A 25,148-nucleotide genomic window follows, 5' to 3' on the forward strand; every position below is an offset into this window, starting at 1 on the left:
ATTGTATAAATGTTTTTTTTTTAAAGTCAAAGTCATACCACCCGATGGAGAAGTAAGTTTGAACATACATCTTTCTCCATGACAGTTAAACAGTCTTAAAGCGTAGTGAGGATTTGGAAGATGGAAACATGAATACGTATGCGTGCGTATAAGCTGACGCTTTCGATTCGCGCGAACAAATTCGCCTAGTGAAAAACTAGGAATCGAAAAAAAAACAAAGAATCGAACCGCACCGTTTCCTGAGACGGAACAATTCCTGTGAATGTAGCTTTGCAACAGTAGGCATAATCACTGAAATGTTGATTTAGTGACGTCATTGTGTCTGCGCATTTGACCTTGGACGTGTGAAGAAGAATGTTAGGTTCGCCTCCTACCATTGAGAAGAGACATCAAACGAGAAAGCATTTTCATCTACGCACAATACATTATGGAGATATCAATACTTTTGTCTTTGATTTTTCTTCCTTTTGTCATCAAGTCGGAGGATAAAAATATTACAATTGGTGAGTACACTATTTTTTTCATCACTTTATCATTTCTTTTATTTAAACATAGACAATAAGTATATTTTGCTCACGTATTTTATCTAATTAGTTTCTGCTGAGATATGACATGAAGATGTTTAATAATGAAAACCAAAAACTTTACGAGGTCTAGGCCTCTAAAAGAACAAAGATTTTGTATTTTTTTTTAAATAAACACATTACTGTATTATTCTGTATTTTACAGAATTCACCAGAAAAATATCTTTCTTATGGTTTAAATTCGGGGTTTTTGCCTAATAGAATTATATAGGCCCTTGCTTAATAACTATTTTGAATATTTTGTGTCTATAAAAATGTTGTTAGAAATATCAAAAAGCGTGAGGTTTTGTAGCGCATGTTCTCGCATAGTTTTCTAAAAAAGTTCCTCACTTTTTGCACGTATTTCACATAGACTCACGCAGTTAAAAGACATACGCCCGCTTTTTATGCATCGAAAGCTGAGATTTCTTATTGAACTATTCAACATGAATAAGACAGTTATTTATCATTAATAAGACGTGCATAATTCACTAATATAATGTTACTTTCACCTGCTCGACCCCCTTCACTTGGTGAAGTATCGGACATCCAATGTGCGACATTTTACTAGGCGGGAAACTTGTATCACGTGATTCGTGATATAGGTTTCGTTTCCACATCTTTGCTGGATATATCTGTCAGTACTAACTCATCGGAGAACTAGATACATTGAGCGATGTAATTCAACAACACCATCTCCTTCCATACGGTATATTATTATATAGAGGAGCTGATAAAAAATTATTCAATCCGTACTGCCAAAATCGGTCCTAAATATCAAATATTTAAAAGAAATTCATGCGGATCAAAAATTTGACGCGTGCTTAAACGTCGTTATAATATTTCTTCTGACATCAGAAAATGTTGTCCTGAATTAGTCTTAATTACTTATCCCTCGATTTAATCCTATAGATCCCTGAATAATCTGCTTAGAAACGTTACAATACTTTTTTAAAAATGTTCTTCTTGATATCTTAACTATTTATTTCCTATAGCATAAATATTTCTCTACACATGAATTCCTACTATTTTATTGTGAATTATTATCAAAGAAAATTGTAATTGCAATGATAGGCACCAGTTCACACCAGGGAGTGAATTAACACCACGTGAGTGGCGCGTGTCGCATTATGTTCACACGTTTTTTGAGTGTACGATAGTTTACTCACTTGAAGGGGTGCATGTACGTATAGCTATGTAAACTATTTACGGTAATAATTTATAACATGTACACGAACACGAAAAGAATTCACCAGAAAATTTTCTTTCTTATGGTTTAATTACGGGTTTTTGTCACTGTTCTTGCCTATCTACTCTATAGTCACCGCCATTATCTTCATCTCTCGCATTACTTTGTAGATTATTGCTTCATTGTCAAGAAGGAACATGGCCTAACTTCTTCTACAAACTATCGTTTGCTGCAGTTTGCTGAAATCTACGCTTTGACAAACTTTAGAACATATTTCTTTCCAAATTTGAACTTTGCCAACTTAAAAAATAAAAAATAATGTTGCGAAATAAGAAAACATTATTATATTTATTTTTTGTTTGTTAACTGGTCTACACTAGCAAACTTTGAAAAACTGTTTTTGAGAAGCTCGAAGTTTACAAATTAAAGTTTGCTAGTGTCGACTTTCTACAAACTTGTTTTCTCTTGTTCTTTCCAAAGTTTGTCAACTGGTCTACTACCAACTTTCTTAACAAACTCGAATTTCCAAACTAATCCTAGTGTAAATTTCTGTACAGGTTTTTCTTTGCAATTTTCCAAAGTTTATCAACTCGTTCACACTTACAAACTTTGAAATTATTTTCTTTACAAACTCACCAGAATTTGCAGACTAAAGTTAGCTTGTGTAGACTTCTACAAACTTGTTTTCTGCTGTTTGCCAAAGTTTGTCAACTGGTCGACTACACTATAGCAAAGTTTGGAAATCTTTTCTTGGTAAACTCTGAGTTTTCCCGAATTTGCAAACTAAAATATGCTAGTGTAGATTTCTGTAAACATATTTTAAAATCAAACTATAGCTTGTGTCCACACAGCAAACCTGTAAAACTTTACCAGTGACTATTTTTATTTTTTCAATAAGGTGTTCTATTAACGCAGGAAAATCCACCTCTTCAACTAAGAGCAGTGGAGTTGGCGTTTTCAAAAGTGAATTTAGATCCGGATATTTTACCTGGATATAGAATGGTTCCTTATCCAATGTACACCCATTCCAGTTTAGATGCTTTTGGCAATATTCAAAATGGTAAGTTTTGGCATTTATTTCAAATGTATCGTTTTAAATCAATTTTTGTGTGTGAGTGATTGTCTATTTTCAGTGTATTTTCAGGTTAGACTGATTTTTTTTCGTACTATAATACTGATACCCCACACATACGAACCGAGCACTTTAAAACTTTTATTTGAAAAGCTCGTTTTAGTACCGTTTATCCGTATCGTTGTACCGACGCGTAGCGTGTTGATTAAAGCAGGAAAGTGTGGAATTTCACTCTTTCCTGATTAAAGGCAATATATTTAATTGTTCAGTTGTTACCAGAGTGAATTCAATCCATCCAAAACTTTCTTTTTGGCAACGTTCAAAACTTGATATAACAAAATAAATAATAATGTTGACAAATGCTAATTAAAGTAGGTCAGATGGTTGTCTTACTACTCAATATGCCTTCATGTGACGTATTTGCGCGTACTTTATTTATAATGAATAATATTCGCTATGGTTCCCGGAATCAAAATAACAAAATGAAACCTATAGACGACAGGTGGCGCTGTCGGCGGTAACTTGGTCATATTAAAATACCAATTGAGAAATTAAGATTACGAATTGATCGAAGATGTCATGGGTGAGTGTAAAAGCCGATGGTGTCCGTTCGCTAGTTCAATAAGTGACCTAGAGAGTGCATCTACTTCTGTATAGATATGTTGAAGATATGATTTGTGTAAATGAGAGTTGCTCATTTGCACTATAGGTACAGGATTTTTTTTTTCCAAAACTGGCCAAAATATCAAGTTGTTTAAATTCAATTATGCGATAATTCTGCTATGATCTTATATTGCATTATCATTGTCTTATAGGGCCATAGAAACCGGTTATGTTGAAAAAAAGGATCGCAATTTTGGGGTTTTTTGGAAAAAATCCATGGATTTTTCGAAAAATGGCCAAAATATAAAGTTTTAAAAATTAAATTAGTATGCGATAATATTGCTATATGATCGTATATTGCGTTATCATCACGTTATAGGGTCATTGAAACAGTCATGTCGAAAAATAAAAGGGTCGAAATTTGGCAATTTTTTTAAAAATCTCTTTCGAAAAATGGCCAAAATATGTTGTTAAAATTCAATTATTATGCGATAATATTGCTATATATGATCATATATTGCGTTATCATCATCTTATAGTGCCATAGAAACCAGTTATGTCGAAAGAAAAAGGGTCGACCTTTGGCCATTAAAAAAAATCCAGGTACAGAATTTTTTTTCTCGAAAAAATGGCCAAAATATCAAGTTGTTTAAATTCAATTATGCGATAATATTGCTATATTAATATGATCATTATATTATATATATGACTATATTATTATATTTTATTTTTTTTATACATAACTGGTTACTATGACCCTATAAGGTGATGATAACGCAATATATGTGCCTATATGTCAATACTATTGCATAATAATTGAATTTTAAAAAGTCGATATTTTGGCCATCTTGTACTATAAGTACAGGGAAATTCGTTTTATCGAAAATAAAAAGGTCGATAACTGGTTACTATAGCATAATAAACATGCTCAGAGTCGAATAATGGGTTCTGCGCATGTCAATTATGCTATAGTAAACAGTTTTTATTTTTTTTATATAAATGGTTACTATAGCATAATAAACATGCGCAGAGTCGAATAATAGGTTCTGCGCATGTCAATTATGCTAAAGTAACCAGTTTTATCGAAAAATAAAAAGGTCGATATTTGGACATTTTTGAAAAAAATACCTGAACTATAGTACAGGGAAATTTTCGAAAAATGGCCGATTTTCGACCCTTTTACTTTTTTACATAACTGGTTACTATAGCATAAGCATGCGCAGAGCCGAATAGTAGGTTCTGCGCATGTCAATTATGCTATAGTAAACAGTTTTTATTTTGTTTTTATATAAATGGTTACTATACCATAATAAACATGCGCAGAGTCGAATAATAGGTTCTGCGCATGTCAATTATGCTATAGTAACCAGTAATATCGAAAAATAAAAAGGTCGAAATTTCGCCATTTTTTGAAAAAATCCCTGAACTATAGTACAGGGAAATTTTCGAAAATGGCGAATTTTCGATCCTTTTATTTTTTTTACATAACTGGTTACTATAGCATAATAAACATGCGCAGAGTCGAATAATGGGTTCTGTGCATGTCAATTATGCTATAGTAAACAGTTTTTTGTTTTTTTATATATAAATGGTTACTATAGTATAATAAACATGCGCAGAGTCGAATAATAGGTTCTGCGCATGCCAATTATGCTATAGTAACCAGTTTTATCGAAAAATAAAAAGGTCGAAATTTGGAAATTTTTGGAAAAAAATCCCTGAATTATAGTATAGGGAAATTTTCGAAAAATGGCCAATTTTCGACCCTTTTATTTTTTTACATAACTGGTTACTATAGCATAAGCATGCGCAGAGTCGAATAGTAGGTTTTGCGCATGCCAATTATGCTATAGTAACCAGTTTTATCGAAACATAAAAAGGTCGAAATTTCGCCATTTTTGAAAAAATCCCTGAACTATAGTACAGGGAAATTTTCGAAAATGGCGAATTTTCGATCCTTTTATTTTTTTACATAACTGGTTACTATAGCATAATAAACATGCGCAGAGTCGAATAATGGGTTCTGCGCATGTCAATTATGCTATAGTAAACGGTTTTTATTTTTTTTTATATAAATGGTTACTATAGCATAATAAACATGCGCAGACTCGAATAATAGGTTCTGCGCATGCCAATTATGCTATAGTAACCAGTTATATCGTAAAATAAAAAGGTCGAAATTTGGCCATTTTTGAAAAAAAATCCTTGTACTATTAGTACAGGGAAATTTTCGAAATATGACCGAATTTCGATCCTTTTAATTTTTGACATAACTGGTTACTATGACTCTATAAGGTGATGAAAAGGCAATATATGTGCATACTGTATATGTCAATAATATTGCATAATAATTGAATTTTTTAAAAGTCGATGTTTTGGCAATTTTTTGAAAAATCCCTGTCCTATAGTACAGGGAAATTTTCGAAAAATGACCAAATTTCGATCCTTTTATTTTTTGACATAACTGGTTACTATGACCCTATAAGGTGATGATAACGCGATATATGTGCATATATGTCAATATTATTGCAAAATAATTGAATTTTAAAATGTCGATCTTTTGGCCATTTTTGAAAAAATGACCAACAGGGAAATTTTCGAAAAATGACCGAATTTCGATCCTTTTATTTTTTGACATAACTGGTTAATATGACCCTACAAGGTGATGATAACGCAATATAATTATGTGCATATATGTCAATATTATTGCATAATAATTTAATTTTATAAAGTGGATATTTTGGCAATTTTTGAAAAAATCTCTGTACTACAGTACAGGGAAATTTTCGAAAAATGGCCAAAATATTGTTTAATTTCCAAATTTCGACACTTTTTAATAATTTACATGCGCAGAATCACATTGTTTTCTGCGCATGTTACCTCAATATATATTAACAATCCAATATTTTGACCCTTTTTTACCCTTTTGCAGTATGTGAAATTTTTACGAAAAAGGTTGGAGCAATAATAGGACCGATGAGTTCAACTCCAGTAAAGGCTGTCTATCCAATCTGTGAGGGTGTACATATACCTATGATTGCCCCAATGGCTACGGATCCTACGTTTTCAACGACGCCCTCATCGTACAAGTATCTTCTAAAGATGTTACCGCCAGATAACGTTCAGAGTAGAGCACTGGCTGACATTATGGATCATTTTGGTTGGGAGAAGTTAGCCATTCTTACGTCATCGAGTGATTATGGTAATTTATGTAAATTATCCATTCCTATCTTCAATAACCAATGTTGTTGATACTATCATCTAAAGCGTGGTTCCCACTAGAGACGCAACGCAACGACGTACGCCCAACGCACGCGAGTTTACCAAGGACAAGCCACTGTTCGAATAATCCATCGCTTGCTTGTGATTGGTCTAATCACTTACGTTGCGTTACATCCTTGCGTTGCGTCGCTGGGGGAACCAAGCTTAAGTCTGAGCCGTGACTGTCACTAATAATATGGGCATGTTCATACTTAGTTATCAACACGAGTAACTAAACTGGTTTCATAAACACAGTTATCTTTGCTAATCCTGAAAAAAACTAAAAATTTTTTTCAAAGGAATAAATTCAGTTCGAGAATTTGTGAAAATTGCAATTCAACGAAACTGGAAGATAGTAGCGCATGAGCAGTTTTACGCTCCGCAGGACACGCGAACCGAGACGGTAGACGCGGACAGTCAGTTACGATCAATAAGGAGCAAAGGGGCTAGAATCATCCTACTCAGTTGCCTAGCAGAACATGCAAGAGTCGTATTGGCTGAGGCTAAGAACAAAGGCATGACCCAAAGAGGATGGGTGTGGCTAGTTACAGATGGTATCACAACAGACGTAAGTGTTTCCAATTGTTTCTGTTCCATCGTGGCGGGTTATCATAAGTTATGTGTAGAGAGTATCAATTAATTCAATTGTGAGGTCTCGGAGCCTCGGTACTTTACACCTACTGCTAACTCAAAGATCCTCGCTTCCAAATTATTTCATTACAGAATCTTCTATTTGACGAAACATGTGACAAGCCAGAGGCTCACTTGATTGGTTTGATTGGAACACGACCTACGATATCTGGAGGCGAGTTATACGACAAGTTTTCTGAAGATTGGTCAACTGTCTTAGAAGTCGATAACACTTTGCCCAATTGCACTTTAGATTATCCGGTAAGCAAGTTTTATGCACATAATAACTTATGAACTATCACCAGCACTAACTATAACTAGACGTCGTGCGAAACGAATTATTAAACCAAAAACAACCTTGTGCCATTTAATAGTAGATAGTCCCGTTATCAATCATTTGCATACATTGAAGCATTGCTTTCCTCTGATTTTATTGCTTGTACATGTGGACGGCTGCTCAGATTTCCACAAAATGTCCCTAATAAGAGTAATTCTGACTTTTTAGGTGGATGGAATGTTGCTCTACGATGCTGTGATTGCGTTAGCATACGGTCTTAACGATTTTGTCAATGCTGGCAACAAAATCGAACTGAGGCAATTTCCAAACAGACTATGCTCAATGGAAGATGTTGAACCATGGGAATCTGGTGAATTGCTAATGGAATATATTAGTAATGTAAGTACGTGAAGCTATCAGGATACTCTGTATATATGTGAGGTGGAAAGTTAGATCCAAATAAATAATTCCAATTCAGAAAGTGGTATTCACAAGATGGGTCAAAGTTTAAGCTAGTATCGGTGATAGGAGAGAGGGAAATTAAAAAACAAATGAACATGGTTTTATAGTGCAGTTGATGTTTAAATCACTGGTAAAATAATGTTATATATTTGAATAATATGCAGAACAGAATCAGAAAGAACAGAAAGTATACAACCACAATAAAAGAAAACAAACAACATAGAGAAAATATTTATAAATAAATATTATATAAACATTTTGATTTTACAGACCTCTGGTCCTGGTGTTATGAACATGATAGCGTTTGACAAATATCGAACCCCTGATATTGGAGGATACGATATCGTTAATATGCACTCAACCGGGTTCAAAAAGGTACAATAGTCGTCATATATTATGCAACTACTTTCTTTGAATTGGTTATATCAACCTCATTGTATCAACTAATACATTTTTTGTCAAGGTAGAATATTATTTGCCCATTTACCGTAGTTATAACAATTAAATCGAATCTCAAAATATCCACCAAATCTCAAAATGTCACATAGGCCTATCTCATGTCACCAAATCTCGAAATGTCGTCTCAAAATACCACATTTCGATTGTCACAGAATTCCAAAATGTCACCAACTTTAAAATGTGACCAAATTTTAAAAGGGAAACCAAATCACAAAATGTAACCGAATCGCAAAATGTCACAAAATCACAAAATGTCACCAACTCACAAAATACCACCAAATTAAAGAGATATTAAGGTAAAAATTAAACGTGATCAAATCTTTTAGATTGGAGAATGGTATTCAGATGACAACTATACGTTTTTTGATGACCAAGAAATCAGCTTTATGGGAAGATCTGCCGATTTGCCAAAGGACAGCTCAAATGACCTCACAAACATTACTCTTAGTATTACCACTATTTTGGTGAGTAATATCTATGATCAGTGTAAATAGTAATACTAAAGCCCTGTCTACACTATCAAACTTTATGTGAAAAAAATGTGATGTCCCCATATATAGTAGAGATATTTTCAAATACTAGTATAGTGGTGATATGACATCATTAGGTCAATATATGAGCACATCACATTTTTTTGTTACATAAAGTTTGATAGTGTAGACAACAGAGATTTATGGTTAATGGAAACACCTTTTCTAATAAAAATTGTCTCCAATTAATTATATTCGCTCCTAAGTATGACTGTCTATAATGTTTTATTTAATGTACCGTAATTTGGTATTATTATTATCACTTAATTATTTTATATTTTATTTCAAGTAGGAAAAGCCCTTTGTGATGGAGTTAGAAGGTCCGACCATTAACCCAAACTCGAGCGACCGTTTTTATGGCTATTGCATTGACTTACTCAACGAACTGAAAAAGAGCATGAAATTTGAATACGTCATTGAGGTAGTTCCAGATGGTTCTTATGGTAATATTGACCCGTTTACTAACGAATGGAACGGTATGGTTAAGCAGCTTTTGGAAGGGGTAAGTTTAAAGGTCAACAGATTTAAACTCTTTCCCATATGCTTGTCATCTATATAATGTACATTTTTCAAGATAATTAGTTAAGGTGTTACGTTTTTTATATTGTGTTTTAAATGGTATTGTATCTATGTTTCTAAGCTCAGAAAAACAAATTTCATGTATGTAATATTATGTGACAATAAATTGAATCTTGGAAAAATTTTTTTTTAGCTTAGGCTTATCATTAGTTTGTTTCACTTCACAGAACGCCGACGTAGCTGTTGCGCCGTTTACCATCAGCTATGAACGAGAGCAAGTGATAGATTTTACAAAGCCTTATCTTGATTTGGGACTGACGATACTAATGAGCAAATCCAAGAAGGAAAGTGGACTATTTGCATTTCTTGACCCTTTTAGCATGGATCTGTGGCTTGCTGGTAAGTATTGATAATGCTTATTTAGTCGCATCGACATAAATCGTGGCTCCTGCAAGGACCTGCTTGATCGACTAACAAAACTGTACTGTGTGAAACATAAAGCAACAGTAAGCTCATTTCTGTACCAATTTTTACTCGGTTGATGTTTGCTGGTATGTTTCACGAATCAACAGCTTACCAATGAGCCGCATCCAACGAAACCACGGCTCCCGCAGGGATCTGCTTGATCGACAAACACAACTTTACAGTTACTATACATTTCTGTACCAATTTTTACTCGGTTGATGTTTGCTGGTATGTTTCACGAATCAACAGCTTACCAATGAGCCGCATCCAACGAAACCACGGCTCCCGCAGGGATCTGCTTGATCGACAAACACAACTTTACAGTTACTATACATTTCTGTACCAATTTTTACTCGGTTGATGTTTGCTGGTATGTTTCACGAATCAAAAGAAAAAAAAGAATCAAAGACTTCCAATTTAGCTACATCAATATTATCCACGACTTCTGCAGAAATTTAAAGAAACAGCATGCAAGCTGCTGAAGTCATAATAAACCATGATTTTCACTCTTCTTTACTTTCCTATTTTATAGTGATATTAACTGTTGTGCTTGTTGGATTTCTTATTGCTGGTTGCAGCTACTTCAGCCCAAATGGCTATTGCGGTGAATACATACAAAGTCCAGAGAAGAGGAAAGATGAATTCGTCGATCGGAACAGTATGAACTTATATAACGCCATGTGGTGGTCTTTCGCGGCAGGTGTACAGCAGGTAAAGTTATTTTAATGTTGATAGATTGTGAAGAAGCCATAATTGGTCTGCTTTCAATCATTGGTAATAGTTCCGACTCTTTGCCGTGACGTCACGGATTGTCCGACTGACCAATATATTCCCTCTGCTAGATAGTTGACCTTTATTTATTTATTTTTAGGGGGCAGAGAACAATCCAAAGTCGTTGGCAGGACGAGTGGTTGCCACGTTCTGGTGGCTGGGCGTCACCATCATCATCGCAACGTACACGGCCAATTTGGCTGCATTTCTTACCGTTTCAAAGGCCAGTGAAGGTAATATCACAATACACGGAGTTTTGTTTAGTTGTGAATGTGTGCGGAATAACAAAGATGTAATGATATATTGTTGCAATTTCTCAACAGGAATCAACTCAATAGATGATCTGTCACGTCAGACTGCAGTGAAGTATGGTACAGTGGAAGACAGTCAACCTCAAGCGTACTTTGAAAACGCCAAAGTAGACCCGTTCCAGAGAGCATCTCGGTACATGAATAGTCAACAGTCACACGTGACCTCAGCAGCGGAAGGTATAAAAGCGGTCCGTGACGGGAATTACGCTTTTATATTTGATTCAGCCGTTCTTGACTACGAGGCCAACGTTGAACCGTGCGACGTTCGAACTGTCGGACGACTATTTGGAAAAGTAAATACTTTTAAGTTTCTTGTAAATATATTGAAACGGTTACTATAAAGAGTGCTTGAGCTTTCCAGCACTGGTGCCGACAGAGTTCAATAATTAACAGAAGTAGAATAAAAATATGTCATAGGCCTACTATTGTTATCATTCTGTTATAAAAAAACTGACATGCTGTTTATTCACAGATTGGTTACGGGTTAGGTCTTGCTCGTAACTCACTTTACACGGAACCATTTAGTTTGGAGATATTGAAGCTTCGTCAATCAGACTTCATGGACGGATTACAGAAGAGATACTTCTCTGGTGGATGCGACGGCGGTGCTGGTAGGTTAACGTTTAGGTATCCTTTCTATCACATAGTTCCTCAATTAGAAACGCAAGGAGTCGGGTGGTCTGTGTATATAATGTTGTATGCAAGTCCAATATCACTGATGAACCATGTCAAAACGTGCACAATGAATATTACATGATATAACTTGTTCCTACAATAGCTCCTAGATCATAAGGTCGAAAATCTCAAGACCTCATCTACAATTTCCTTTTAGGTGGTCTACAGTATGTCATAGCAGTTCTTATCTTTATTGAAGCAGTCAATCGTATCAACTCTTTTTCTCCTCTTGTTTACGTTCCTCCTTCCATGATTGTTACCACAGGAACTCCTCCTAAATCTGTCCATTTCCGTCAATTAGGTTATTAGTGCAAACACTTTTAGAATACACTTCTCTTTAATTTCAGCAAGCAACGCAACTCCAAGTAAGATCGGTATAAGTCAGATGCTAGGAGTGTTTTACTTTCTGTTCGTTGGCATTGGTATCGCAATCGTTCTTCTGGTTATTGACTGGATCGTGGCGTCATTAAAAGAAGCTAGAAACTCTCGCCGAAGCACAAGTGTAAATGTAAGTAAATCTTGCCTGATGAGATAACCATACTTCAGTTCATTAGTTCATCATTCACCCTGGTTAGCGACGAGGGCGTATCCTCATACTTCAGTTTGGGAGCTGGTGTGAACTCGTCAACTTTTTCTCCATTTTCATTGATCTTGTTTAAATACATTCATAACCATTAACTTGGGAGAGTAGAGTAGGCTTAAAATAGACTTATGGCGTTTTATAATGTGGACAAACACCAAGGTTAATAAAGGACGTCAAATTGTAGGCATACAAATCTAGTGTTAAAATGAAAATATTCGGTAAAACATGCAAGTTTGTTGATGAACATATCCAACTACGGGGCAACAGTATCTTCAGCATTCTAAAATCTATAGGGCAACAAATTGGGCAAGTTTTCAAGACGTTTTATGACATTCAATTTGTAGTTCCTTTTAGTTTGTGTGTACAATTAATAAAAGAGGTACAGTTGGGACAATTAAATGATAATTATGTAATATTCTTCTACTGTTGGTATTATGTAACTATTGTAACTACATTTGTTTTTCTGTAGAGTATCTCCGCGTGTGGTGCATTTCGACGTAGAGTACATATCACCAAAAACGACGTTTTCAAATCCTGCAAGACAAGAGATGACTACGATGACGATGCTGACTATGCAAAAGATATACCAATGAAGACATCATCTGGCAAAGGAGATTATGGCAATCCTAAAAACACCACACCAGTGTACGCTGGCAATGATTACGATGGAGAACGCAACCACTACGGTTTCAACCATCATGATGCAGACACCACTGCTTGAAATGGAGCAAGTTGTATTCTTGGTACTAGATTGTACGATGTGAGATATTTTATGCAAGTAGAAGGAAGGCACTGTAAGAGACACTGTTACTGAATTACAATTATTTAAATGGACGGTTTTTTCGTTAAGGAAACAAATCAGTTTGTACGGAATTGTCCGGTATTCCGTCAATTTGCGCGGTATTCTGTTACGAGGCGGAATGTTTTCGCGAGTGTTATGTGGAATGATGCCTTTCTTCCGTGCGATTTTAGTGTGCGTCCAGGACACAATGTGCTGATTTTTGTGAGATTACGCGAAGTTCCTAGTAACATAGGGAGGTCTGTTGACCTTTGCCAAGTGTTGACACTTATGAGGTTATACTTGCCATATTTGGGGATGACTTTAAGCAAATGCAAGTAAACTTGTCCATCATTAACGTGAATAAGTACGGTATGGTACGCTTCATAAGTACAGTATGGTACGCTTCATAAGTACGGTATGGTACGCTTCATAAGTACGGTATGGTACGTTCATAAGTACGGTATGGTACGCTTTATAAGTACGGTATGGTACGCTTTATAAGTACGGTATGGTACGCTTCATAAGTACGGTATGGTACGCTTCATAAGTACGGTATGGTACGTTCATAAGTACGATATGGTACGCTTCATAAGTACGGCATGGTACGCTTTATAAGTACGGTATGGTACGCTTCATAAGTACGGTATGGTACGCTTCGTAAGTACGGTATGGTACGCTTCATAAGTACGGCATGGTACGCTTCATAAGTACGGTATGGTACGCTTCATAAGTACGATATGGTACGCTTCATAAGTACGGCATGGTACGCTTCATAAGTACGGTATGGTACGCTTCATAAGTACGGTATGGTACGCTTCATAAGCACGGTATGGTACGCTTGTTCGCAGATACATCAGTGTAACCTGCCTAGTACATGTCGAAGACAAGTTTATATGGAACTTTGATTTCAGATACAGACTACAGTAATTAAAAAAAAGGATAGTGAAGTTTTACCAATGCCAAGAAATCATGTTATGCTACAAAAATAATGTTCAGTAACATTGCGTTTGTTAAATTTCATTTTTTTGTAGTTTAGCCTAATTTTATATTTGATTTTTAAACATAAAATTGTATAGGCCTATTGAAGGAAAAATCAATGAGTTGTGTCTAACAATTTAATTTAGTGTCAATTTTATTGTTATTCTGGAATAACGTATGATTTAATTGGTTTAGAAATGTATAAGTAAATCACTGCAATAAACAGTATGATTATCAAAACAAGTTTGCTAATTGCATATTAATCAGGTTAAAGAATGTAGTTACTGCAGTAGAATAATTGATATCGTCAAATAGTATAAAATAATGAATGTTTATGAGTGTAATGGTACAAATAATGGCATGTGGTGCACAATGAAATGTTATATATCAACGAGGGGACGCGAACAGAATTTTTTTTCGCACACGAAAAAAAGTACTATTAAACGATCGTTTAATAGTGCGTACTATTGCACGCTATGTGACCCACAATCGTCCAATCGAATGACAGGAATTTATTTAGGTGTTATATAATATTTAAAATAAAATATTTATAGTACTGTAGTATATTGTCGTATAACAAAATTAAGCGTAAAATACGTTATAGTTTGTCATCTTCGAGCATTTATTTTCTATTCATTTACCACTCACTATAGCACAATTGGAAACTCTAGAGTAAGCGCAGTGATATTATAGACGGTGGTATTATATACATTTATAATTATTTATAATTAGTTGCTTAAATATACGAATACAGTAAACGGTATTTCGACAAGTTAGTTTGGGTAAAACTAGAGAATATGTTTACTAAATACTTTTATATTTATAAATACTGAACAAAATGAATGAAATAAATGTGTAATTGTAATATTATTAAACAAGTATTATAAAAATAAATTGTAATTTGATTTTAGTAGCTATTTTAATCATATACACCTGCTGTATAAGCAACTATTTTTATAATTCATTAATTTTAAGTTTTTTTTCAATTGAAAGATTTTGATGTTGATAATTTTATTAACATGAAATCTCATCAGTGTTGGTGATATTTATGTAGAAAAAAATTTACACTTTTGATCACAACACTGGTAAATTTACGTTTGAAACGTTGATCAGAATAAAGCTTGGTTCCCACTAGGACGCAACGCGGGGACGTAGACGCAACGTATATCGACGCAAAGTGCAGTAAAAACGTACATTTTATCTTTAGGTAGCCAATACAGTACTCAATAGATGCATTAGAAAGTATAATAACCACATTGAAAACAAATAAGGTGAAAGAAACTATGTGAAGGACGCACCAATAAAACTCGAGCGTTGTACAGTAAAAAGAAAAACTTTAAACAAAATTAGCACAGAGGCGCGCCAGGAAGTATATACAGCCTTAATTTTAAAATGTTTTGTATGGCGGACTGCAAAAGTTCTACCAGGGAAGAGTGAAATTACGAACCTGATATTTCAAACAATGATCACAATTTTTAAACACAAACAATTATTATTATAATTATTTGAATAGATTGAAAAATAACGTTAAAACATGCATTTTGACTTAATTTCATAGTTTAGACATGGAGGTAAATTTTTTACCTCCATGGTTTAGACATCTATTTTTGAAAATAGATTTTTTAGTGTTTGAAAGATTTCAAATAGAAATTAGTCTGGCTGCCTGGTACATGAACAAATTCTAATTGCATTTTTGGAAAGGGATTGACTGAAATCAACATTTTAGAAAACAACAGATATCTTGTGATTAATAAATAATTACTGATACTACTACTGTATCTCTGTTATACATTTTGAATGTCTATTGTTTTTATATACATTTTCATTGCCGTGTAATACAGATACAATAAATAAAAACAATAATAGCTCATTGTTATTCTTCAACAGCGGAAATCTCCTCTTTTTCGATAACTTCAAAATCATTCTGGCTTCCTTCTTTTTCCGATCCATTATTTTCTTCTGATTCAGTTTTATCTCCTTCATCTTTGGAGTCTTCTTTTTCTTCGTTATTATCTTCCTGCGTTTCAGCACCATCTTCTTTTTCATCATCTTGTTCATCATCTTTTTCATCGTCTTTTTCATCATCTTTTTCGTCGTCTTTTTCATCATCTTTTACATCATCTTTTACATCATCCTTTTGGTCATTTTCTTTATTTTTAGCACGCCATTCTTTTGTGTAAATTGGTTGGAATGATTCCTGTACACTGACATCTTCAAACAGATTTGGAAACAGCCAAAAGTAAAGTTTTCCAAATGTAACGGCCCACAGAATTGAGAAAAGTATAAAACGAACTGCAAGTATAGAAATTAGTGAAAGAAGATGGAAAGAATATCCATGATATAGGATGTAAAGGAGTTTCTGTCACGACTATTTTCCAATATTAAATTATTTTCAGAAGTCTTAATAAAAAAATATACGTAATAGAAATTGTCAGTAGCTTTTTACGCATACGTACATGTTTCTGAGCATGAGCAGAATGATATTTTGATATTTTGACAGTACACTTTAGTTACTTGGTGCATCATGAAAAATAAAGGGTACCGCATTGTTTTTGACAAAGAAAAGTCACTACACTGTGTTTTAATTCTCTTACGATCAAGGCAAACTAACAACAAGATTCTGAGATCAGGAGATCAAAGGGTTTATCTGTGGCTGTGACACAATCAGTTCCACACCCCTTAACAGACCCTGCACACCGCCGAGAATATGTACAAGGTACAGTAGTGTTGGTGTTTGTCGCAGCCAGACATAAGATCAAAGGATTGTTACAACATCCTATCCTGTTGTTTGATTGCCTTGGTATGACCAGGAAAAATCCCGGAAGCAGGCCTTTTCGTCGTGTGGGGTCGTTGATTTGTTCATTAATATTGTCTTTTGCCAAGGTTTCCCATAATTTCAGGCCAAATTAATTTTGGATAGTTTGTATGTTAACCGTAGTAGATATCTTCAATTCCGTACGTCCATAATTGGGCAAAATATCTGTAGAATTACAGACGTTTCGGTAATACTTCTCCCTCTCTTTCCCCCCGATTCAACAGTACCATTAAAATATATGCAAGTGATCATCTAAGTTGGAAAAACAAGTGAAAAAAATACTTACGAATACCAAGAACGACAATACTTCCAACTAATCCGACGCCAACCAGACTCAAGTAGTATGTTCCAATTTTGATCTCCGGTGGCCACAGTGGGTAAATACAGATACCAATTGCAGCAATCACTAATAAAAAAAAACACGGTTTCTACATATTAAATATCTCACCATCAAGTTCCTTTCCAAAAAAATTGTTTTATAAAGGGCATAACAGAGCAGTGACAATAACTGAAAATGCAATTGGTCAAATAAAAATATCCCTTAAGTTGCTGAAAAAAATAAATCACATTATAGGCCTTTAATTTGCTGGAAAAAATCACATGGGCCCTTAAGTTTCTGAAAAAATAAATTACATTATAGGCCCTCTTCAGGTTTAGTCATTTACCTAGGTACGTTATCGATAATTGGTTCATAAAGCCAATTTAGCAGGTAAATAACTAAGTCTAAAGCGCTGTCTACACTATAAAACTAGTTTGCCAAAAAAAGTGCCCAAATATTAATACTTTAGGTCTTTAAGATATAGAGATAACTCTTCATTATTACATTTGCAATGAGTGCTATTGGGTAAGTTTGATTTCATTAAATAATTTAAATTTACACTTACCAAGAGTAAAACCAAGTATATAATGGGAAGTCTTAATAGGGTCAAACACCCAAACATATGCCTGAAATGAAAACACATTGTTTTATTTATAGTTATATATAGCATGACAAAAATCAAATCAAGTATACATAAATACGTACATTGTATCTGGCTTCATATGTATGTTAGAATAAAAAGGAAAGTACTCACGTCTAAATTATCTTTGAAGATCTGTTGATCTGTCCAGTCCAAAACCACTTTTTTCTTTCCTTTCTTTGTTTCATTTTCTTCCTATAAATAGTAATTGAATAAGGAACTATTTTATCTAAAGGGTGGGGAGGGGGACGGTTTGGAACGAGTACCCTTTTGTAATAAACTTAGCTACACTAGTTTGTATACATACTTTACTTTCTTCCTCCTCCTTGTTGTCTTCTTTCTTCTTCTCTTGCTTTTTTTCTTTCTTTTCATCCACTTCTTCCTTCTTTTTAGCTTCTTTATCTTTTGATTTTGTTTCTTTATCTTTTGATTTGGTTTCCTTATCCTTTGATTTTGTTTCTTTATCCTTTGATTTTGTTTCTTTATCTTTTGATTTTGTATCTTTCTTCTTTCCATCTTTCTCTTTTCCTTCCTTGCTTTTGGCATCTTTTTCTCGCTTTCTCTTCACTGTTTTTATCGTCCTATAGAACATCCGTTTCTTTAACAACCTAAAAAAAAACAACTTAAATTTAAATGTATTCCATCATTGTAAAAGAATAATTTGTAAAACCTAATGCATTCTCTTTAGAGAAATAGGCAATAGACGAAATAAACACTAAATACATTCCCAAAACCATACTTAAATGATTGTTGTAATAACACAAAATAAAGATGTCAGTTGTTACTAGGGAGCTTTTGATTTGAGATGACCATTGACCTCTAGGTCATGTCAATTCATTGTGCGCATGTGGGGAAGTTGGCATTCGCTTCTTCGCTCTCCACCTCAAGTCCAGGCAATGACTGGCTGCTGACACATAGATTGACCTGACCTAGCTTTCCTTCTAGGTCGGGTCATTGCAAATTGAAAGATTCCCAATTGATTGGAGGTGAGACATCAGGTTCCCTTCTTTGCTTCAGGCAAAGATAACAAATAAATATACCATTAATTTAATAAAGTAAAATAATTTACACAAAAATTGAAAACTGGATAAACACACTAATATCATACAATTTTTTTACCTGTTCATGTAAGCAACAACGGATTGCCTGTTGGTGAATAGTGCATCGGTACCCTTTTTACTAGTTGCCCATTTTGAATCAAGAAGAAAATCCACAGCTTTGGAACCTAATAAAAAGAATAGTTAAAAATGTCTTAAAATGTTGATATTATTTTGTTTTAGAATTAGGTCACCTGTCTTGCATGTGTACCCAGTGTAGCATAGCATCAGAACCGGTGGATTTCTGAATTATTTCTCTCTTGAAATTTTATTTAAAATACTGATTGAATTGGAAAAATTTGAACTGTATTTTTTTGAATCATTACACAGTAGAAATAGAAAAACAAAAACAACTAAATGAATAAAACACAATAACCGTTTTTGATGTTGTATTGTTTTATGTTTCAAACTTCAAACTGACTGGCATCTTTGAGGTCCCTAGAGGGAATTTTGGACTGCTCCAGGGAGAGATGCGTCATTTGTACAAAATGCATCATACCTTATGAATACCATAAAAAAAAATAATATTTATTTAAATATGGACTTACTTTTAGGTGACGTCAATTATTTTTAAAGGACGCATCCATGACGCACCTCTCCCGGGGGTCGTATAGTGGGTCATTAATTGACAAGTGCATAAAATTGAGTATTGGATCTCTAACGTTGGGAAGTTTGCATTCCTACACTTGCTAGGCCTAGTTCCAAAAGAAAAACAAAAACAAACAATCTATATAATGAGATAGGTTCTGTACCTGTGAAGTACTCTACCGTATCCTGCATGAATGTTGTCTTCTTTGTTGGAAGTTGAAATCTTAAATATTTAGCAACTTTCGTCTCTTCCTTCGTGGGCTTTTCATGGTCAGTTTCCTGAAATAAATATTAGGCATACTAATACTAATGAAATTAAAATAAAGAAAAATATCCACTCCTCAGATCGATTTTAGATACCGAATTGCCATATTTTAATTGATGATAATGTGGTACGAATTGACTAGTAAGTGGTACGAGTTGACTAGTGAGACATAGTTAGGTAGAACCCGATTGGAGAATACGACGTCGATTCGTCCCATCTCGTTTTTGTGGGGAAATCACAGATGGTGATATAAATTGTTGTGCAATTCCTAGTCAAAGTTATTATAAAACATTCTGTGATAACTTTTATTTAACTTAGTAATTCAAATAAACATTATTATCTTCAATTTTAATATTATTCATCGTATTTTATGTTTTTACCTCTCGTTTCTTGGTACGTTTTCTCACTCCTCCTCGATCAGCCATGTTGTTGACGTTGTACGGTGGCGGACTAGAGAGGGCGGGTAGTTACTGTAAATTAAGGTGTCGTCGATAGACGGATTGATACGTGCTCATTTCTCATAAAGAAATTAAACCATTGATTTAGAAGTAAAATTAGCGTAATATTTAATTACTGTAATATTTTTGCCTTTCATAATGGTGTAAAGAAAAAAAGTAGTACAAAGTACAAACTATGTTTCTTACTCAGACGTTCGGATAAAAAAAATTCCAAAAAAAAAAAAATAATAATAATTTTTATTCAGTTTGATTTTTGTCTTTAAATTACGAGATTCCAATTTTCGGTCAAAGATAATTACGTTACATTAAAGATGTTTTGTCCCTTAAAAACAGGAAATAAAGAATAATAAATAATCAATTTTAAATAATAAAGTTTTCACAAAAAAGGGAGCAAAAAAACTCATTATTTCCAGTCAAATATTACTATTTTTTGCTTTATTACAGTTTTTCAGGTAAATAATTTTTGGTCAAAGTGATCAAATGGCATTCAACAAAAACATTTGTTCAGGGGTCAAATATCTTTAAACGTTGCACCAGGCATGTCTTTTTGAGATCGGGTCATACGATCCGATATCAGAACGGGATTCCTCCAAATACTCCTGCACTCTCCTGCGCTTTTAATTTAAAGAGATATGGGATTTAAAATCAGGTACAAAGGCCGACGATCCCAACGAATTACATGTGTTGAAAAAATCGGAAACAGAGACGGGCCTTAACGTAATATTGAGCAGTTTTAGGTTTTCGAAACACCCCATTGAATGGTCGTTAACAACGCATTATACACAAACAGATATTTCATCAAGTTCCTTGTCTGAAAAATAAATCGATCTATCGTATGTCAATACGATTTCTTTTGGGACAAATAAAATTAACAATGAATTAACTGGAATTGAACAAAAGGAATTGATTTTCAAAAATACATTTGCCAAGTTCAACAATACATAGTTATCATAACAAAGTTGCTAGTTGTGAAGGTTTGTGCATGAATGTAATGTTATATCGCATACAACAACCACACACTCCTGCAGAACTATAAACTTTACGAAGAGGAATTATATTATATAGGCCTACTATCGACAAAACAAAGGTTAGTTTACAAAGTTACAAGTTCTTCCACTCAAACATAGTGGTTTTTAGCCAAATTAGTTTCAGAATGCAGTTTTGAGTAAGTTCTGGATATCTGATTTTGGAATGCGAATTTGTACCATATTGTGTAACAAAAAGAGTAAATTTAATAGTAATGTAAAGGTTCGCAGTATCATGTGATTCCTAAAAAATAAAATAAAGTTAAGAATGTTTTGATAATCTGGTTGATGTTTTACACAACCGAGTAATTTAAAACACAATAGAAAAATATGCCGAAATACTATTTGAAAAAGATTCTGTATTTTTACAGATGTCAAGTCAAGAAATACACCGCAAATGCCAACACCATCCAGAACACAAGTTAAACATGTTTTGTACAACTTGTAGCAAAAGTGCATGCAAGGAATGTGAGAATTTCATAAATTGTTATGATAATCATAATACAGAACCGATAGAACTTGCCATAGATAATTGTAACCAAAGAGTAGACGAAGTTCTCACAGCCGTGAATGACATCAAACTGGAATTAGATGCGACATACAATTCAATAATGGAAAATAAGGGAAAATTTACATTACATTCAGAATACACAAAAACAGCTATTGAAACGCATACAGAAGCTACTCTTAGGAAAGTTAGAGAAGAAGGTAAAAAACTATTGTTGGATCTTGAAAAGGAATGTAAACAAAAGAATTACGCCATTAAAAGTCATGTGGAAGAGCTAGAAAAACACCAAATGGAAGTGCAAAGTTTGAAGACATCAGTTACAGCAATGAGAGACTTCCCAGGAAAGGTAAACAATCTCGATGAGTTCAGGTCGAATATCGATGAAGTTAAAGAAAAAAACAAGGACATTAAATCAAGAAATATCAAAAGTCTGACAGTTACACCAACCTTCGTAATAAACACGCAACTGGATGATGTTATCATGAAGGGTTTTGGTAGAGTTCAAAGTGTCAACAACAGTTACATCATTGATGAAGATGATAGATCCATTACAGTAACATATGGACAACCATTTGAAATTAAGGTAAAAAATCTGGATGAAAATGATACATGTAAGGTAGCTGCTACCATGATAACCCCGTCAGGTGAAAAAAGTTTCACTGAAGAGGTAGAGTACATGGGATGTGGAGAGTATAGGATAAAAGGTAGATGTAATGTGACAGGTGACTGGAAGATGGAGGTCACTGCTGATTTAGTCAATGTCCAAGGTTCTCCAGTGAACATCAACGTGGAATCGCCCGGACTGGTGCATTTCATTGACACTATTGCATTCCACAAAGCAGCACATAACGAAGACAGAATATGCGATGTAGAATTAGATTCAGATGGCTGTATCTTAGTTTCAAGCTGTAGTAAAGAGTTATTGAAGTTTGATCAATCGGGTAAATTTGTAGGTAAAAAAGAATGTGAACATGACGTCAACAGAATGTATTCAATGAGTAATGGTGACATTATGTTTAGTGATAAAGTAGGAAAGTGTGTTAGGACGCTGAGAGCGTCTACTGAGTTTGGTAAAGGAATATTAAAGTCTCCAGAGGGTTTGGCAATAAACAACGAAACCAACATGTTGTATGTTGCAGACAGTGAAGTTCATTGTGTTTTTAAATTTAATATTGAAGATGGTAAATTGATGGCTAAAATAGGGCCAATGGGTGTTTTTTTTTATGATCTCATTGAACCACAAGATGTCACCTTAACAAAAGAAGGCAATTTGCTGGTTACTGATACTGGGAATAATAAAATACAAATGTTTGATCCAAACGGTATGTTACTAAAAACTGTTGTTAGGTGTGGTTATGGAGATGGAAAGGTTTGGCGCCCTCATAGCATCACAATGGATATGGATGAAAACATAATAGTATCCAGTGAGCAAAAACTTCAATTATTTGATAAAAATGGAGTTTTCATAACAAGAATAGATGATGTAGATGATGGATTAAACTGTCCTAGAGGAATCACAGTAATATCTACCAAACCAAGACGAGTAGTAGTATTAAACTATAAAACAATTTTTCAAGGCGTAAAATTCATAGGAATAGAACACGATAGAAAATGTGTCCAAATATTTAACTATTAATGCCACAATGGATTTAATTCATCTCAGTAATCATGTAAACAAACCTGTTTCGTTTGCTAACTGCCAGTCCAATTTTGTCCAAAAAATAGTATGTTTGAAAGAAATGTTTGTTACCAGTTGCAAATATACACCAATAACAAATTGTTTCATATAACTGTACATTCCTTGTACATTATATTCATTATTCCTAATTTAAAATAAACTTGTTTTCACATGTAAATTTTTTTTAAATAACTTATTTTAAAAAAATAAAAAAATGTATAAATTGGGCTTGCAAGAAATGAATTTAGTTGATGCTATTAAGATTAAATACTACTATTATTTATTTCGGTATAAAAAATATAATACCAAAAGCATCAACAATGTTGTTATGGTTACAAGATCACACACAATAGTGTTTAGATTTTATCAGATGTATGTATTTTGTACTTTTTCCACACCTTTAGCCTTAAACATGTTTAGATATGAACATGTTTAAGTTCTAAATACTTTCTAAACATGTAGTCTGTACCAACTCAACACATCAGTGACGTGTTGATTGTTAAACATGTGGAGCAATATAAAGACACGTTTAGGTTTTAAACGTGTTTAATTTACCATGTGTGGAGCTCATGTGTGGATGCTTTCTCCGCCACAGTAAAATCGTATGCACGCAACCCTAAACACGTAGGCCTACCAAACATGTTGCTGAACATAATAGTGACATGTTGACTGCTAAACGAGTGAAGGAAAACAACATTTACCTATAAACAGATTTAGGTTTTAAACACGCTAATGTAACTACGTGTTTAAAAGCTAAGCGTGTGGAAAAAGCGTATACAAAGCAGATGTTTTTAAAAGATCTAAACACTATTTTTAAAGTATAGCTACTGTATTTTGTATTAATATTGTTTTATTTTAGTATGGTGAATTAGGCATATAAAAGGAATGATTTCAGTTTTTAATTATTGGATAGTGTAGTTTTTAGTTAAAGGAGGACTTATCTCAAGCAATACATTTGAATTAGGCCTATGGTAATCCAAAAAACTATTAGGCCTAATGCCACAATGGATTCAACTCAGTAATCATGTAAACAAACCTGTTTCGTTTGCTAACTGCCAGTCCAAGATTAAGGGTGGCTGTTGGGTAAGAAAAAATAGGTGGATAGAAAAATATGAAACTTTGCGCCTACACCAGGTGTAGTACACTTCAGCAGTGGATTGCATGTTTTGCTGCTTAGGCCTATGGCAATTCCCAATTTAAAATCATGTGTAAAAATTGATGGTCACCAGTGCAGTTTCAAAGAGATGCAAAGAGTAAGTAAGTAAGGCCTAGAATGATGAACCCAGCAAGTTCACTTGTTCTTGATTTAAATAAAAAATAACATTAACTAGTAACATAAAAAAATTGTTATAATTAATGTTATTTAAGAAAATAAATCTATACTTACGAAATTTAGGTAGAGTTTTGGAGTTCCTATATTGTAATGTGTTTTTTCCCTTTTCAAAGGAGCCTAATATTGTAATGAAATGAAAAATGATATGCTTACTTGTTTGTTGCCCATCTGCAAAGGCTATCACATCACAATGATAGTAATGTGGTCCCTTAAATAGTATTCTTCAAGTTTAGTCATTCTTTATTTCAAATAACAGTATTCATAGAATAGCAGGTCCAAGCTATTTGAAAGGT

At 33.9% G+C, this 25,148-nt stretch overlaps 3 protein-coding genes across 3 annotated transcripts; 2 read left to right on the forward strand and 1 right to left on the reverse strand.

Moving 5' to 3' along the window:
- Nucleotides 1-427: 427 nt before the first annotated feature.
- On the forward strand, nt 428-9,010 carry LOC144835360 (uncharacterized). The gene is made up of 8 exons (XM_078690445.1): nt 428-503; nt 2,651-2,812; nt 6,360-6,629; nt 6,988-7,256; nt 7,412-7,579; nt 7,824-7,994; nt 8,328-8,432; nt 8,843-9,010. The coding sequence occupies exons 1-8, from the start codon at nt 428-430 to the stop codon at nt 9,008-9,010; spliced, it is 1,389 nt and encodes a 462-aa protein (XP_078546571.1).
- A 499-nt stretch (nt 9,011-9,509) lies between these two features.
- Nucleotides 9,510-13,585, forward strand: LOC144835021 (glutamate receptor 2-like). The gene is made up of 8 exons (XM_078690031.1): nt 9,510-9,548; nt 9,793-9,964; nt 10,563-10,741; nt 10,902-11,034; nt 11,125-11,405; nt 11,585-11,723; nt 12,135-12,295; nt 12,840-13,585. The coding sequence occupies exons 1-8, from the start codon at nt 9,525-9,527 to the stop codon at nt 13,089-13,091; spliced, it is 1,341 nt and encodes a 446-aa protein (XP_078546157.1). The 5' UTR covers nt 9,510-9,524; the 3' UTR covers nt 13,092-13,585.
- A 1,142-nt stretch (nt 13,586-14,727) lies between these two features.
- On the reverse strand, nt 14,728-20,326 carry LOC144835988 (translocation protein SEC62-like). Its single transcript, XM_078691147.1, has 8 exons — nt 20,234-20,326; nt 19,753-19,867; nt 19,023-19,128; nt 18,211-18,511; nt 18,018-18,098; nt 17,829-17,889; nt 17,231-17,350; nt 14,728-16,421 (listed from the first exon to the last, which is right to left on the reverse strand). Exons 1-8 carry the CDS (start codon nt 20,276-20,278, stop codon nt 16,003-16,005), a joined length of 1,248 nt encoding a protein of 415 aa, XP_078547273.1. The 5' UTR covers nt 20,279-20,326; the 3' UTR covers nt 14,728-16,002.
- Between the last annotated feature and the right edge of the window lie 4,822 nt (nt 20,327-25,148).

The sequence above is a fragment of the Antedon bifida genome, chromosome 2 (assembly GCF_963402885.1).
Source record: "Antedon bifida chromosome 2, ecAntBifi1.1, whole genome shotgun sequence".
NCBI lineage: Eukaryota > Metazoa > Echinodermata > Crinoidea > Comatulida > Antedonidae > Antedon > Antedon bifida.

Bases quoted from the DNA above. Each gene is read 5' to 3' on its own strand.
- LOC144835360 (XM_078690445.1), top strand. From the start codon at position 428: ATGGAGATATCAATACTTTTGTCTTTGATTTTTCTTCCTTTTGTCATC. The intron at 7,580-7,823 runs GTAAGCAAGTTT...CTGACTTTTTAG, and splicing joins ATTGCACTTTAGATTATCCG to GTGGATGGAATGTTGCTCTA. The intron at 8,433-8,842 runs GTACAATAGTCG...CAAATCTTTTAG, and splicing joins ACTCAACCGGGTTCAAAAAG to ATTGGAGAATGGTATTCAGA.
- LOC144835021 (XM_078690031.1), top strand. From the start codon at position 9,525: ATGGTTAAGCAGCTTTTGGAAGGG. The intron at 10,742-10,901 runs GTAAAGTTATTT...ATTTATTTTTAG, and splicing joins TCGCGGCAGGTGTACAGCAG to GGGGCAGAGAACAATCCAAA. The intron at 11,406-11,584 runs GTAAATACTTTT...GTTTATTCACAG, and splicing joins TCGGACGACTATTTGGAAAA to ATTGGTTACGGGTTAGGTCT.
- LOC144835988 (XM_078691147.1), bottom strand. From the start codon at position 20,278: ATGGCTGATCGAGGAGGAGTGAGAAAACGTACCAAGAAACGAGAG. The intron at 19,129-19,752 runs GTACAGAACCTA...TCTTTTTATTAG, and splicing joins TACGGTAGAGTACTTCACAG to GTTCCAAAGCTGTGGATTTT. The intron at 17,351-17,828 runs GTAAGTGTAAAT...TTTTTTTATTAG, and splicing joins TATACTTGGTTTTACTCTTG to TGATTGCTGCAATTGGTATC.